The 17,471-nt window shown below is 43.5% G+C and overlaps 1 protein-coding gene across 5 annotated transcripts in view; it reads left to right on the forward strand.

The window, feature by feature from the left end:
• Positions 1-11,184, forward strand: part of SLC35F2 (solute carrier family 35 member F2) — a 65,921-nt gene extending 54,737 nt beyond the window's left edge. For 4 of the 5 annotated variants that reach the window (XM_017855284.1, XM_017855283.1, XM_017855286.1 and 1 more), the window contains 4 exons: positions 5-161; positions 716-768; positions 2,354-2,508; positions 9,370-10,952. In XM_017855284.1, coding sequence (XP_017710773.1) covers positions 5-161; positions 716-768; positions 2,354-2,508; positions 9,370-9,555 — 551 coding nt within the window. In that variant the 3' untranslated portion in view covers positions 9,556-10,952. Of the gene's footprint in view, positions 1-4; positions 162-715; positions 769-2,353; positions 2,509-9,369 lie in introns of all 5 variants that reach the window. The other variant, XM_017855282.1, reaches the window with a different exon arrangement.
• Positions 11,185-17,471: the final 6,287 nt, after the last annotated feature.

A 17,471-nucleotide genomic window follows, 5' to 3' on the forward strand; every position in this document is an offset into this window, starting at 1 on the left:
GCAGGGAGTGATGTATTGATTGGCGACATCTTGGTCCTTCTTGGGGCTTCCCTCTATGCCATTTCGAATGTTTGTGAGGAATACATCGTGAAGAAGCTGAGCAGACAGGAATTTTTAGGAATGGTGGGCCTGTTTGGAACAATTATCAGTGGTATACAGCTGTAAGATTCTACAATTTTTTCTAAAAACAAAATAAGCAAATATATTATAGATGATAACTACTAATATTCATTATTTATTTGTCCCAAATTCACATCTGAAATTAGTATTAGGTGGATGCAAGAGTAATTGTGGTTTTGCCATTACCTAATAACTTGCTGAGTGTCTATTAGAGGATTGTTAAAATATCAGGAATTACTTCCTATTTTCTTAAACATGTGTGTTGCTTAGGATTCCTGATGAGCATGTGGTAGAGGCATTTACCAGTAAGGAGTTTTCTTTTTTAGTTATTTCCAGAAAATATTAACACATTAACTTCCTAAGCTTATTCAAAAACAAAGCATAATATCACATTTCTCTCCTATACTTGACTATTATTGCAGAGCACCTTTGGTTTTATTGTCATTTTTATTGAAGATAGTTATTTTTATATTCTAAGACAAATTCAAAAGTCCGTGTAATTCCGCACTTTAGCTGAAGTATAGTGACTAAAATGCTTATAAAATAGTGAAAATTAGTATGTGGACCTCTCTGTGACCTCTTGTTTTAATCTCAGATTGATTGTGGAATATAAGGATATTGCCAGCATTCACTGGGACTGGAAAATTGGTATGTAAAGAAAGAAATCCTTTTAGTCAGCATTCTTTCCTTTAACTAACAAATGAACATCTAGAGGATTATATTGTGCTCTATTTTAATATTTAGACACCTTTGTAAAATCCCAGAGTGATTTAATACATATCAGCTATAGTGGTTAACATTCAGAGCTTTCTCTGAAAATTGGTAGATAAACTTCCATAAAAGTTAATTCTTAATCTTTACCTGCAGGAATAGCCTTTGGTTACTAGGGATCCTGAACAAGACTGGAGATTGACCTTTGGTCAAACCAGCTTTCAAGTAGACCTGTATCTTGGGTCCTCAGATTTCTTGCGAAGGTTATCTGCTTGATATAATTTGTGAAGCATTAACCTGAATTGTCAATGGTGTGAAATCTCCCTCACCTCCCATTGCTCCTGTCATCTGATATTCCTAGGCATCTTCATAAATAAATAAAGGAAAAGAAAGTGGTGATGGGAAAGTCAGAAAAGATTTTCAACCAGGTTTAATGATGGGGTGGGGAAAAGTTAAATATTACATAGGTGTCATTGAAGATTGTCTACCATGCTTGATAATTTAATTTCATTAAATAACTTAGATTGTGGGCTGGGCGTGGTGGCCCACACCTGTAATCCCAGCACTTTGAGAGGCCAAGATGGGCGGATCACCTGAGGTCAGGAGTTCGAGACCAGCCTGGCCAACATGGAGAACCCCGTCTCTACTAAAATACAAAAAAAAAAAAAAAAAAAAAAAAAATCCGGGCATGGTGGCAGGCGCCTGTACTCTCAGCTACCCGGGAGGCTGAGGCAGGAGAATCAGTTCAACCTGGGAGGCGGAGGTTGCAGTGCGCTGAGATTGCGCCACTGCACTCCAGCCTGGGCAACAGTGTGAGACTCCGTCTCGAAAAAAATAAAAATAACTTAGATTGCCAGAAAGTGTGTGTGTGTGTGTGTGTGTGTGTGTGTGTGTGTGTGTGTGTGTGCTGCGTATGGGATAAGATTAAAGTGGTTGCAAAGCAGAGATAATTGCTAATGTAGTCAACATCCACATGGCAAGCACTGTCCTAAAGAGGATAATTATGTTGTGCTGCCTTGGAGCACTTAATTTAATGAGATGAGCAAAATACAGTGGACCTAATAACTGTCTTTGATGTCTTTAAAGATACTTTATTCTGAATCCAGTTATATGAATCATGTCCAACCAAACAAAAGCGAAGAAAAGATAATGATTTTTCTTGACACGAGATGTTGATTCTTCCTTTACTGGCCTTTTATTGCAGGCATCACTGTGTCCTGGCAGGGTGCATAGCAAGGGGTGGTAAGAGCAATGGACTCAGTCACACTATAAGCAGGATTTTCTGACCTTGATCATCCAATACCTTGTTGGACTTTTGAGGTCCTTTATCTACATCACAACTTGTTAATATTCTTTTTTCCAGAGAGCTTTGTGGTCTCATTTGCAATGCCAACTGTTAACAAGAGGCTTTGTAGATAATACGCTAAAGGATTAGGGAGTTTTATATGGCAGCCAAGCCTCAAACTCCTTTGTCTTATGATTTCTTGCCCTAATATTCAATATTCCATGTTTTTTTCCACAGCCCTGCTGTTTGTGGCATTTGCCCTGTGTATGTTTTGCCTTTATAGCTTCATGCCATTGGTGATTAAAGTCACTAGTGCCACTTCCGTCAACCTAGGCATCCTGACAGCGGACCTCTACAGCCTTTTCGTTGGACTCTTTCTGTTTGGCTATAAGGTAAACAAATAGAGCACGTTCAAATAAGAATACTTGCTTGGATCCAAAAAACGCAGCAGGTTTCTTCAAGACTCTAGATCAAAAAATAAAACCTTCTCACCCTCTTGGCAAGAATTTCATTGGTCAGGCCTCCCTTTACTACTACTGAATTAGAAAATGGGTTCACATAAGAATTGCCCTTCTAGGGTTATTCTAAAGAGTGAAATACGGCCGGGCGCGGTGGCTCACACCTGTAATCCTGGCACTTTGGGAGGCTGAGGTGGGTGGATCACAAAGTCAAGAGATCGAGACCATCCTGGCTAACACGGTGAAACCCCGTCTCTACTAAAAATACAAAAAATTAGCCGGGCGTGGTGGCAGGTGCCTGTAGTCCCAGCTACTCCAGAGGCTGAGGCAGGAGAATGGCATGAACCCGGGAGGCGGAGCTTGCAGTGAGCCAAGATTGCGCCACTGCACTCCAGCCTGGGCGACAGAGCGAGACTCCGTCTCAAAAAAAAAAAAAAAAAAAAATGAAATACATGGATTTCACCTTCGATGATATGGCCCAGGGCACTAGCTTATGGAATTGTTGACGCATGTTGCCAGGTGATAAGCTGACCCAAAGATGCTGTTGACCTTGAGGGACAGTGTAACTTAGCCTGAGCACTAGGAACTTTTTCATTCATTCTTTTTGCCTTGGTACACAGACAAAAAGTCTGGAGTACCTGATGGAAAGGAAAGAGAGATGGCCAGCTTATCATGCATGCATAATTGGGATGGTTCTGTCTTTGATAGTAATTTTATATCTTTTTTTCTTTTTTTTGAGACAGAGTCTCGCTCTGTCGCCCAGCCTGGAGTGCAGTGGCCGGATCTCAGCTCACTGCAAGCTCCGCCTCCCGGGTTTACACCATTCTCCTGCCTCAGCCTCCCGAGTAGCTGGGACTACAGGCACCCGCCACCTCGCCCGGCTAGTTTTTTGTATTTTTTAGTAGAGACGGGGTTTCACCGGGTTAGCCAGGATGGTCTCGATCTCCTGACCTCGTGATCCGCCCATCTCGGCCTCCCAAAGTGCTGGGATTACAGGCTTGAGCCGCCTCACCCGGCCGTAATTTTATATCTTAAAGGTAATTCAGTCCAGTGGTTTTTCAGACTTTTTCTATCCACATCATCACAGCCTTTACAAGCGTAACCTGCTGCCATCAGCAGTGGGTCCTATTACATGCACTAATTCTCAAGGCAGGTGGGGTGGGAGGGAATATATCAGTATCTCCAGGGGAAGCAAGAGAGCAAATATGAAGTTTGAAAAAATAACATCCTCAGAGAGTCTGATACACCTTTCCTTGAGAACTGATTGAGCCATTCATTTTATTTTATTATTTATTTATTTTATTTATTTGAGATGGAGTCTTACTCTATTGCCCAGGCTGGAGTGCAATGGTGTGATCTTGGCTCACTGCAACCTCTGTCTCCCGGGTTCAAACGATTCTCCTACCTCAGCCTCCTGAGTAGCTGGGATTACAGGCACCCTCCATCATGCCCAGCTAATTTTTGTATTTTCCTAGAGATGGGGTTTCACCATGTTGGCCAGGCTGGTCTTGAACTCCTGACCTCAGGTGATCTGCCCGCCTCAGCCTCCCTAAGTGCTGGGATTATAGGCATGAGCCACTAATACCTGGTGGAGCCATTTATTTTAGACATGGAGGAACAAAGGCCTGGGGAGGTGATGTGCAGCTCAGTGACTTACCCTTAGCAGCTGGTTAGTGGTAAAACCACTACTAAGTCTTAGTTGTCAGTCTTCTATCAGTCCAGGCTTCTTACCACTGCACTTTCCACCTTAATTTCATTGTTAAGATGAGAATCTCAAGCTTATGATTACATCATGTTAAAGTCTCATAATCAGAGAGAACCAAGTATATAGATTTTTTTTTCAACTTCACAGCTACTTGGAAAATTCCTAGGGCAGCAGTTTAGCAGTTCTCATCTTTTTTTTTTCTTAGATCCAGGGCTTGCTGATCATTCTTTTTAAAATCTGAAGCCCCTTTTAAATGCTTAAAAATTCGGAACCCCAGTCATTTGTACCTATTATTTACCATATTATAAATGAAAACGGATAAATTAAAAAATACTTATTAATTCATTAAGAAAATAATAAATTCATCATGTTAACATTTTATGAAAAAATGTATTTTCAAAATAAAAAAAATAGAAGAATGTCATTGATTTATATTTTAAAAATCTCTTTACTGTGTGGCTTACTAGAAAACACCTGGATTCTCACCTCTGCTTCTTCCTTCTGCCTTGTGATATCACATGTCATATAGCTTCTAGAACATTTCATTGTGCATTTGCAAGATGATAAAAGTGAAAAGGGCATATAGCATTTTAGTATTATGGTAATGATAATTTTGAGGGCCAGGCATTGATGGCTTATGCCAATAATCCCAGCACTTTGGGAGGCTGAGGTGAGTGAATCACCTGAGGTCAAGAGTTCGAGACCAGTCATGGCCAACATGGTGAACCCCCCCCCCCCCACTAAAAGTACAAAAATTAGCAGGGCGTGGTGGCCCATGCCTGTAATCCCAGGTACTCGGGAGGCTGAGGCAGGAGAATCGCTTGAACCTGGGAGGCAGAGGTTGCAGTGAGCCGAGATTGCACCATTGCACTCCAGCCTGGGTAACAGGAGCAAAACTCTGTCTCAAAAAAAAAAAAAAAGTAATAATAGCTTTGACTGTATCGATTCCTCCCCAGCGTTTTAGGTTTTAGGATTTTGGATTATACTTTGAGAACCCCTGCTTTAGAAATATCTCTTTTCAGCCTGGACAACATGGCAAAACCCCCATCTCTACAAAAAAAAAAAAAATACAAAAATAATTAGCCAGACATGGTAGTGTGTACCTGTAGTCCCAGCTACTGGAGAGAGAGGCTGAAGTGGGAGGATCACTTGGGCCCAGGGAGGTTGAGGCTGCAGTGAGTCATCATCTGACACCACCACTGCACTCCAGCCTGGCTGACAGAGCGAGACCTGTCTTCTCTCAGCGTGCCTTCAGTAAAGGATTATTGACCTGCTTCCTATTTTCCTCACAGTCATTTGAGCAGATAGTTAGGATGTTGGCCATTACCTGATAGTTTTAGTTTCAGTAGAGGCTATCAACTATATTTCTTTGTCATTGTAAAATTTTGTATCCAGACAAATCCTTATTTATGCTATTCCCAGAAGTCAACCATGAACTCACAACACTTAACTGAATTATTGATACATTAAGCTCAGTGGATTCTCAGAAATTTCTACTTAAGGAATGTAAACCTTTTTGCATTGCAAGGTTACATGTCAAGAAACCAGCTGTTATCTTTGCAGACTTGCTGGTTAAGGTATACCTGAACTAAGACCGAAGGAATGTTTGTAGCTTATTGATACCATCATTTTAAAAAAAGCCAGGCCTGGCACGGTGGCTCATGCCTGTAATCCCAGCACTTTGGGAGGCTGAGGTGGGTGGATGATGAGGTCAGGAGATCGAGACCATCCTGGCTAACATGGTGAAACCCTATCTCTACTAAAAATACAAAAAATTAGCCGGGCGTGGTGGCACATACCTGTAATCCCAGCTGCTCAGGAGGCTGAGGCAGGAGAATGGCATGAACCCAGGAGGCAGAGCTTGCAGTGAGCCAAGATCACGCCACTGCACTCCAGCCTGGACAACAGAGCAAGACTGTCTCAAAAAAAAAAAAAAAAAAGCCAAAGTGTGCTGGGCACAGTGGGTCACACCTGCACTTTGGGAGGCCAAGGCGAGTGGAGCACAAGGTCAGGAGATTGAGACCATCCTGGCCAACATGATGAAACCCCATCTCTACTAAAAATACAAAAATTAGCTGGGCGTGGTGGCACGCATCTGTAGTCCCAGCAGGAGAATTGCTTGAACCCGGGAGGTGGAGGTTGCAGTGAGCCGAGATCATGCCATTGCACTCCAGCCTGGGTGACAGGGTGAGACTCCATCTTAAAAAAAATAAAAAAAGTAAGATAAATAAATAAAGTCAAAGTGAATCAGAGAAGTCATCATGATGGGCCCAGATTTTTTTTCTGAGAGCTAAATTGTCATGGACTACAATGTCAGCCTTGTTTTTCTGTGATGCTGTGGCTGCATTTCATCTGGCCATCACTAGGAGTGCTGGTGTTTCTATATAGCAGTTGCAGGCCAGTTGGTGGCTGGCTATAGCTTCAACTGCTTTTAACTTTAAAATGAAAAAATCCCTTTCTTATGTCATTTTTCGGCCACATAACTTCGCTATTCTCAGAATCGGAGCATGCAGTTGATAAATTCCTTTCCAGTTATTTTGTGTTCCTTTGTCCCTGAATGTCTAATAGTTCATTCTTAGATCAGATTTTACTATTTTGGTCAAATGTTTCAAGACTTATAGAGCAAAGAGCAGGTCTTCTGAAATCTTCAGAATAAATTACAGAGGTAGAAAAAACTCAGAGCATAATGAAGACACCTAGCACTTTAGAAGCAGTTTTTTTGTTTTGTTTGTGACAGAGTCTCACTCTGTCGCCCAGGCTGGAGTACAGTGGTGTGATCTCAGCTCACTGCAACCCCTGCGTTCTGGGTTCAAGCGATTCTTGTGCTTCAGCCTCTCGAGTAGCTAGGATTACAGTCACCTGCTAACAAACCCAGCTGATTTGTGTATTTTTAGTAGAGACGGGGTTTCACCATGTTGGCCAGGCTGGTCTCGAACTCCTGACCTCAGGTAATCCACTCGCCTTGGCCTCCCAGAGTGCTGGGACTACAGGGCATGAGCCACTGAGCCTGGCCAAGAAGTAGGTTTTAAAGGCAGATTGTAAGCTTAATATACTACAAGTTTTAAAAACTGTGTTTAACTTTGACTCTAATTTTTTGAAGCAGACAGTTGAAAAAGAGGCTCAGAATTTTTTACACTCATCCATGTCAGACCTTAAGCACTCTGCCTCTCCTGAAATTGATCTTGAGTGAATATTTGCTGAATAAAGTAACTGCAAGAAACTTCCTGCATAGATCCAGACACAAAGAATTTTACAAGACAAAAAAGTAAGCACCTCTAGTTCAGGAGACTTACTCAATCTCTTTATTAGTCTCTCCATGCTAATAAAAGTGACTCAATTTAATCACCTGCCTTCTTAAGAGAGACATAATAGTTTTTCTTCTGAACATTTAAAAGCCACCAAACCAAATATAACAGATTTTGAACAAGTTATATAGGTTTGTTCACAGGTAACAGTGAACACTTTATGGGACAGCATGATTACCTTTCAAAATACCAACTTCAGGCTGGGCGCAAGTGGCTCACACCTGTAATCCCAGCACTTTGGGAGACCGAGGTGGGTGGGTCACTTTAGTTCAGGAGTTTGAGACCAGCCTGGCTAACATGGTGAAACCCCATCTCTACCAAAAATACAAAACTTAGCCAGGCATGGTGGTGAGTGCTTGTAGTCCCAGCTACTCGGGAGGGTGAGGCAGAAGAATCACTTGAACCCAGGAGACAGAGGTTGCAGTGAGCCGAGATTGCACCATTGCACTCCAGCCTGGGAGACAGAGTTAGACTCTATTTAAAAAAGAAAAAAAGAAAAAAATACAGACTGATTTCTTTAATACTTCAACTTTTGTATGGATTTTCAGCTGAAAGAAGAGGAAATATACAAAGTTCTTAATAGAATTTATTTAGACTTTTGGGGTATATCATTTTTCCATATGTATACCCAATGAATTCGTGTTCTGTCCTCATTGCATTTTGCTCTGGGTGGTGGTTTTCAGTCTTAGGAAGGGGAAAGTTAGGGAAGGTCACCAAAAACTCCATCCATACTTGTAAAAATGTCTGTCAGAATGGGCTTCTGCTCTATTTGGTCCTTCTAGGAACAGAGAGCCTATGAGATGCCTCTCACAGGGCTCTGTTCCCTGTGATTGTCCTCACTAGACCTTACACCAGTCACCTCTCTTTGGGCTTTGGATTCTTCTGGTATCTTAGACTCTTTCTAGCTCTAAAATTCTGAATCTGCTCAGTCCACCATAAATTTTACTATGTAATACTTGCCTACAGAGACAAGATAATGTATTACATTTTAGCAAAATGAATTTCATTGAATAGCACACATTGAGAGGCTGTAGAGCAGATGCCACTTCTGTACTTCCACATTTCATCATAGTCTTATGTTCCTCTGTTTCATACCACTATTGTAGGCTGTGTCTAGGGTCTGAATGGGGCTCTCTGTGGTATCCATGATGACCTTTTATTTTCTCCACTAAGTGGGATTATATGCAGAGTGGGGTATAGCTGGGTTATGACAGAGAAAAGCAAAGATCCATTTCTCCTAAAGATCCAAGGATCCAGGTAGCTTATGTGCCGGGTGCTGTTGGCAGAGTCCCATCATTCACCAGCATACAAAGGAAGGTTTTGTGCATTAGCATCTCTTTAGGCAACTTTCAGAAAAAAGATCATGAGGCCAGGCATGGTGGCTCATGCCTGTAATCCCCCACACTTTGGGAGCCTGAGGCGGGTGGATTGCTTGAGCTCAGGTGTTCGAGACCAGCCTGGGCAACATGGAAAAACCCCGTCTCTACAGAAAACACAAAAATTGGCCAGGTGTGGTGGTGAGTGCCTGTGGTCTCAGCTACTCTGGAGGTTGAGGCGGGAGGATCACTGGAGCCTGGGAGGCAGAGGTTGCAGTGAGCTGAGATCGCACCACTGCACTCCATCCAGCCTGGGCCACAGAGTGAGACCCTGTCTTAAAAAAAACAGAAAAAGAAAAAGAAAAGAAAAAGATTATGAGAAGGTAATTCTCAAAGCACAGTTGGCAAAAGCCAACAGCAGAGATGTATATGTGAGGGGCACAATTCACTACCTGTTCTTCTCTTCTAGTTTTCAGGACTCTACATCCTGTCCTTCACCGTCATCATGGTGGGGTTTATCCTGTACTGCTCCACCCCGACTCGCACGGCCGAGCCGGCTGAAAGCAGCGTGCCTCCAGTCACCAGCATTGGGATTGACAACCTGGGGATGAAGCTGGAGGAGAACCTCCAGGAGACCCACTCTGCTGTCTTGTAGTTGGAGAAGACGGCGTACCCATCCCCCACCAGGATAAAGCAGAGCCTGCTGTTTGCTGAGGGGACACTTGGGGAAAAATAGCAGACTCAGAGTGGACACTCTACAACCCTGGCTTGGATCCAGTGGTTAGGTTTTAGAAAGGAACACTAAACAAAGTTCAAAAGTAGAAATACCAAACTAGAGCAGAAACCAAGCTAAGAGTGTGTTTCTGTGTTTGAGGACCAATACCTGTTCGTGTCAGGGAGATGAGGTGCGGACCCCACACTGGGGTCTTAGAGGCACCAGTGGGAAAGCAGGACTGGGGAGAGATCCAGGAGTGAGCCAGCCTCAAGCCAGGGCGGGAAAGCAGGCTGTCCAGGCTGGGCTTGGTGGTCAGGAAGAGGGACAGCGACAGCTCACGGTGACTCTGGAGTACGTTTCCTCTGTCAGAGGCTTCGAGTTTTTGTTGTTGTTGTTGTTGGGGCAGTTATTGTCCACAGGTCTTTGGGTACAGATGAGGCCTTGGGGCTGACTGCATGTGGCAGAAAATGGGTGGGTCAGCCCTTGAAAACTCCTGAGCTATAAGTGTGAGTACTGTACAAGCATTAAACTGGAGTGCAGTAAACCTAGGAATCCTCCCACAATTGTTTTTTTATTTGTTTGTTGGAGACGCAGAGTCTAGAGTGCAGTGGCGCAATCTCAGCTCACTGTAACTTCTGCCTCCTGGGTTCAAGTGTGAGTAGCTGGGATTACAAGCATGTGGCCCCACGCCCAGCTAAGTTTTGTATTTTTTAGTAGACATGGGGTTTCACCATGTTGCCCAGGCTGGTCTTGACCTCCTGACCTCAAGTGATCCACCTGCCCCGACCTCCCAAAGTGCTGGGATTATAGGCATGAGCCACCATGCTCGGCCTGTTTTGTTTGTTTGTTTTTATAGAGAGGTGGGGTTTCGCCATGTTGCCCAGGCTAGTCTCAAATTCCTGAGCTAAAGCGATCTGCCCACCTCGGCCTCCCAAAGTGCTAGGATTACAGATGTGAGCCACTGTGCCTGGCCTATTTGTTTGTTTAAAACATTTCTCCATCACTCATTCCAGGTCCTAGAGCAAACTCTGCTCTCAGAGCCTGTGACACTGGATATGTGTTCCACAGTTTCAGTCCCAGGTCATACTCTCCAACATTTTTCAGAGCTCCAGATATATGTAGATGCCATCCTTTCTAAAAACTTCTCACGACCTCCTGGAATATTCCTATTGATCTCATTTTATTTAGCATTAGCTCAAGAAACTAAGTCTTAGTGCACATTATCACAACAAAGAAAAAGCTTTGTTTTTATAACTGGTAAAACAAGAAAAGATTATCATCAACATATAAATGAAAATATAAAATTAATAATTTCTCTCCGAAGAGTATGCCTGGGAGCCTCCAGTTGTTAAAAGAGGATACTATTACTACTTCTTATCAAAAATTTGTAATGCCCTGTGATTTTTATGATACTTCAATACAAAGTGTTAATATGTATCATCAGTATAATAACCAACAAAATGCCACTTTAAGAAAACTCTGTTATGTAAATTTTTTTGTAACAATGTAAGAAAGAAATGGGGAGTAAGTGTTCACATCATTCAAAGGCTTTGAATTCATGGAAATAAATCAACTGTGTGGTTTCTTTGATTAACCAGTTCCCCTTGTGGACTTTTTTTTTTCCAGTAAAACCTTCCTTTAAAACCCTTGTGGATTTTTCTTTTCTTTTTTTTGAGACAGTCTCACCGTGTCACCTAGGCTGGAGTGCAATGGTGCCATCTCAACTCACTGCAACCTCTGCCTCCTGGGTTCTGCAACTCTCCTACCTGGACTTTAGGCACACGCCACCATGCCCAGCTAATTTTTGTATTTTTAGTAGAGATGAGGTTATCACCGTGTTGGCCAGGCTGGTCTCGAACTGACCTCAAGTGATCACCCACCTCAGCCTCCCAAAGTGCTGGGATTACAGGCATGAGCCACCATGCCCGGCCCCCTTGTGGATTCTGAATGACTTCATATTCAATATTTCTTCATATTCAATTTTTCAGGGTCATATCCTCTGTGGGGTGAGGCAAGCCTGTCTATTTGGGGACTATGCTGGGATTCAAGGGAATTCAGAGCAAGCTCACCGATCATTTGCAGGAATAAACGTTTTCCACTTCGGAATTACCACAATGAGTTTTTTACTTTTTTGAGTGAAGTAACCTTTCATTTTCTGCAACCAATTAAAACTGCCTTTTCAATTGACATTTAGTTTTCACTCCCTAACATTAACAACTATGAGAGTGGGAAGGGTTATGTTAAAATGTTTGGCTCTTTTGGGAAGACTTTCAGTTTGATTAGCACACTGATGGTTTATTTTTAAATTCGTGCTATTTTGCTCATTGTTTCGTTTTATTTACACCAGTGACAGCTGCAGTCAGAACTACAGTTGCTGATCCTCCAAGATTGCTGTTTGGTGAGCAGGGTCATTCACAAAGTCTTTGGTTACATATTTGGGTGTTTAGGATACATACACACAGTGATGGACTTTAGAAAAAGGAGGTAGGCCAGGTACAGTGGCTCAAGCCTGTAATCCCAGCACTGTTATGGGCAGGTCTTTGTTCTTAGAGCTCCCAAGATAGGGCAGGCCACTCCCAAGATGGTGGCAAGCCTTTTGTTCTCTCACCTGGGGTTCTTGGCCTCACAGATTCCAAGGAATGGAACCTTGGGCCATGCGCTGGGTGTTATAGCTCTATTAGAAGCTGTGGGTCTAGTGTTCAGCTTGATTAGGACCAATCTGGGCAGTTAACCCTGCAGGAACAGTGGCGAGCCTTTAGCCCCATCAGGAGCGACAATGGGCGTGTCGCTGGATCAGGAGCATAGCGGACACCCTGCCGGATCCCGACAGGTTGAAGTCAATGGTGGGTCTGCAATGGCCTCAAAAACAGCAGTGGTGGACGGCTCGGCTTGAGCCGTAACAAACACGGACCAGAAGAGTGTGCAGTTTCAAGACTGAAGAGTGAAAACAGAGCTCCCATACAATGGGAGGGGACCCAAAGCGGGTTACCTGATCCGGCTCAAATACCTGGGTTTATATGCCGATCATTGTCCCCTCCCCTTGCTCTTGGGCGATATATGATTTGACTATTTCTTTATCTCCTGCTTTTAGCCTAATTTGTATTTTAGTGAGCCCTCTTTACTACCTGATTGGTTGGGTGTGAGCTGAGTTACTAGCCCTGTGTTTAAAGGTGGGTGAGGTCACCTTCCCCAGCTAGACTTAGGAATTCCTAGCCTAGGAAATCCAGCTAGTCCTGTCTCTCAGCACTTTGGGAAGCTGAGGCAGGCAGATTACTTGAGGTCATGAGTTGGAGACCAGCTGGGTTAATAAACATGGTGAAACCCTGTCTCTAAAAAACACAAAAATTAGCTGGGTGTGTTGGCATGCACCTGTGGTCCCATCTACTCGGGAGGCCGAGGCTGGAGGATCACTTGAGCCTGGGAGGTTGAGGCCCCAGTGAGCCGAGATCACACCACTGCACTCCAGCCTGGGCAATAGACCCTGTATCAGAAAAAAAAAAAAAGAAAAAGGAGGTAGCATTTTTTGAACCCTAGGAAACAATCCAAATCTCAACTTATCTCTATTAACTTTTTTTTTTTTTTTTTTTGAGATGGAGTCTCACTATGTTGCCCAGCCTGGGATGCACTGTCCCGATCTCGGCTCACTGCAACCTCCGCCTCCTGGGTTCAAGCAATGCTCCTGCCTCAGCCTCCCAAGTAGCTGAGACTACAGGCATGCGCCACCACGTCCTGCTAAGTTTTGTATTTTTAGTAGAGACAGGGTTTCACAATATTGGTCAGGCTGGTCTCGAACTCCTGACCTCATGATCTGCCCCGCCTCGGCCTCCCAAAGTGCTGGGATTATAGGTGTGAGTCACCATGCCTGGTCATCTCTGTTAACTTTTAGAGATATACTTTGTTTACATATTCAAAAACATAAAATTAAACATTTTTAGAGAATGATCTTCGATGTGTGTATTATATCAGAAAATATACCACCATAAAGGTTAATATTTTAACATAATTGAGTTACCTCACTTGAATCTGAGTGTTCAGATTCAAAACCTGAAGTCACCCCTTACGACCAATATGATTTGTGTCCCTCCTCACTAAACAGATATTGAATGTTTATCATATCTAAGTAGTTTTTTATGTATGTGTACCAGTTTTTTATAAAGGATACAGATGAAGAGATGTGTAGGGTTAGGCATGGGAGAAGGGGCGAGGGGCTTCCATCCTCTCCCTGGGCACACCACTTTCCAGAAACCTTCATGGCTTCAGCTATCCAGAAGCTCCCCGAACTCAGTTCTCTTGGATTATGTTTTGCTGAAGAGAGTCTGGCTCTGTCACCCAGGCTGGAGTGCAGTGGCTCGATCTCAGCTCACTGCAACCTCTACCTCCCGGGTTCAAGGAATTCTCGTGCCTTAGCCTCAGGCATGAGCCACCATGCCCAGCCTCTTTTTGTTGTTGTTATTTTTGGTAGATACGGGGTTTCACCATGTTGGCCAGGCTGGTCTCAAACTCCTGCGCTCCAGTGAGCTGTCCGTCTTGGCCTTGGAAAGTGCTGGGATTATAGGTGTGAGCCACTGCACCTGGCCCTCTTGTGTTTTTATGGAAGTTTCCTTATTCAGCATTCCTTCCTCCAGGGTATAGGACTCTCTCTGGGGAGGGTCTGAAGACCCACAATCAGAAAAGTGGGCAAGGTTAGAGTCCTGCCTTGGGGCAGGTGAACGGAGGGCAGGAGAAACATTCTGTTTCCTGAGGCCTTACCCAACATAACAAAAGACTGTAATGCAGCTATGGGAGTTAGGAACCAGGAACTGGATGCAAACTAATATATATCATGACACCATAGGCCACCTCTGGTTTTCAACCATGGATCCCTTACAGCAAAATAAATATACACAATCTTTTGAGTGTGAGCACACACTCAGGAAGGTATGTAAGCCAGCCATTCATAATTTTAGGCACTCACTCTGTCACCCAGGCTGGAGTGCAATGGTATGATCTCAGCTCACTGCAACCTATACCTCCCAGGTTCAAGTGATTCTCCCGCCTCAGCCTCACGAGTAGCTGGGACTACAGGCACACACCACCATGCCCAGTTAATTTTTGTATTTTTTTAGTAGACACGGGGTTTTATCATGTTGGCCAGGCTGGTCTCGAACTCTTGACCTCAGGTGATCAACCCACCTCAGCCTCCCAAAGTACTGGGATTACAGGCCTGAGCCACCGTGCCCAGCCTATATTTATTCTTAATCCCAATTTTTCCAGATGGGGTGAAGGCACAACCAACCCCTCATCAGGCCCGTAGGAATTCTGACAAAGTTTAAAAACATAGTGACAATTTCCTGCTTAGAAATCATTCCTGCTTCCAGCTCTTGTAGTTACAGCCCTGGCCCTAGGACCACTGCATTAGGTAGTAGAGAGAAAAAAATTTTTTGAGGTGATTTTGAAACCACCTTTGCAAAATTATAACTGAGACAATGAAAGGGATCTGACCTAACCAACTCTGTCTTGCTTCTAACCTCCAAGCTGTCCTTGTTTATTCCTGGGCATAGGCTGAACTAACTTTGGGAAGAACTTAGTTTATAGGTTATAGTTTTAAAACAAAGATGAGGCCAGGCATGGTGGCTCACACCTGTAATTCCAGCACTTTGGGAGGTGGAGGCGGGCAGAACAACCAAGGTCGGGATTTCAAGACAAGCAAGGCCAACATGGTGAAATCCTATCTCTACTAAAATATAAAAATTAGCAGGGCATGGTGGTGGGTACCTGTAATCCCAGCTACTCAGGAGGCTGAGGCAGGAGAATCGCTTGAACCCAGGAGGCGGAGATTGCAGTGAGCCAAGATCATGCCATTGCATCTAACCTGGGTGACAGAATGAGACTTTGTCTCAAAAAATAAAAATAAATACATAAATGAAAAATGATAACAGCCCTTTCCCCAAAAGAAGCCTCCTTGCCTGGAGACTGAACTACTAACATCAGCCACAAGATTAGAAATTATGGTTTAGGAGTCATGCAGCTGGAGGCTACAACATTCTGACCCTTTCTAAGCTGCTCCTATGATCAGTGCTTGAGATATTTTGCAGACCCTGTACTTGATGGATCAGCTGGCACCACCTAGATTGACTAACTGGTTCATCTGATCTGTGGCCCTCACCCAGGAACAGATTCAGTGCAAGAGGACAGCTTCCATTCCCTATGATGTCATCTCTTACCTAACCAACTAGCACTCCTGGCTCACTGACTTCTCCCCACCTACCAAGTTCTCCTTAAAAACTCTGCTCTCCAGAAAGAAACTTAGTGAAAAAAAAAAAAAGTCAAGCCCCTCTCCTCCTTTCTCCGTCAACGTGATATGTGTTTGACTTCGCTTCTCGCCATGTCTTCTCATAAGACTTTCAGATTAAGCGAGTCCTGGCCAAGAAACAAAAGCAAAATTGTCCCATTTCCCAGTGGATTCACAAGAAAATTGGTAACAAGGTCACAATCACATTACCATATCAAGCTGAGAATGTCACCACTATCTGGAGAGATACACATGTTTTATTGGGAATATATTTTTTATGTCTGAATCTGTTATGAATGCATCTGTTGGCTGGCTTTAGTAATAAATATGTGAAACATTTTATTTCAAAAAAACAAAACAAAAAACAACAACAAAAAAACCCTCTGCTCCCCGAATGCTTGGGGAGACTGATTTGAGTCATAATAAAACTCTGCTCTCCCGCACAGCTGGGACTGCGTGAATTGCTCTTTCTCTATTGCAATTTCCCTGTGTTGATAAATCACCTCTGTCTAGGCAACAGGCAAGTTGAACCCACTGGGCAGTTACAATTTGGGGAAGAAAGAAAAAGTTATAATCATTATACCAGTGGATCCCTCCCTTGGCAAGAATTGTATAGTCATTACCGACATCCTCCCAAGCCCCCCTTCCCCAGATCAACCAGAAGGAGACAAAAAATCTAGCGGGGGAGATTCTAGTTCCATTCATTTTGAGTGTGAGCACACACTCAGGAAGGTATGTAAGCCAGCCGTTCATAATTTTAGGCAACCAATGTTTCAATTGTCCATTCTTTCTCTATTACTCTAAGAAGGATATTTCTCTGCTTATTGTTGGACGTTATGAGTTGTGTACATGTAGTTTCAACTTTCCCAATAATGTAAATAATCAAGGAATTTGAAAACCTTGACCTCTGACTGTAGTTATCATTTAGTCCAATTCCCTTTTTAAAGATAAATAAGGGAAGGCATAGGAAAGTGATGTGATTTGCCTAAGTTTTGTGCCAAACAAAAATGGACTCCTAGTTCATTACTGGATTCCTAGTTCATTGCTAATTCTCAGACTTAGCAGAATGTCAGAAACACTGGAGATGCTTTTAAAAACAGAGATTATCGTGTGGCCAGGCGCGGTGGCTCAAGCCTGTAATTCCAGCACTTTGGGAGGCCGAGACGGGCGGATCACGAGGTCAGGAGATTGAGACCATCCTGGCTAACATGGTGAAACCCCGTCTCTACTAAAAAATACAAAAAACTAGCCGGGCGAGGTGGCGGGCGCCTGTAGTCCCAGCTACTCGGGAGGCTGAGGCAGGAGAATGGCATAAACCCAGGAGGCAGAGCTTGCAGTGAGCTGAGATCCGGCCACTGCACTCCAGCCTGGGCGACAGAGCGAGACTCCATCTCAAAAACAAAACAAAACAAAACAAAACAAACAAACAAACAAACAAACAAAAAAACAGAGATTATCAAGTCCTATCCCAGAACTACTGAGTCAGTCTCTAGGGGTGGAGGCCAGGGATCTCTGAGCACACATTTCCTAAAATATTTTGCTTAAGAATAAACCTGGGCTTGGTGTGGTGGCTCACACCTTTAAA

Source organism: Rhinopithecus bieti, unplaced genomic scaffold (genome assembly GCF_001698545.2).
Source record: "Rhinopithecus bieti isolate Rb0 unplaced genomic scaffold, ASM169854v2 scaffold_39705, whole genome shotgun sequence".
In the NCBI taxonomy this organism is placed as follows: domain Eukaryota; kingdom Metazoa; phylum Chordata; class Mammalia; order Primates; family Cercopithecidae; genus Rhinopithecus; species Rhinopithecus bieti.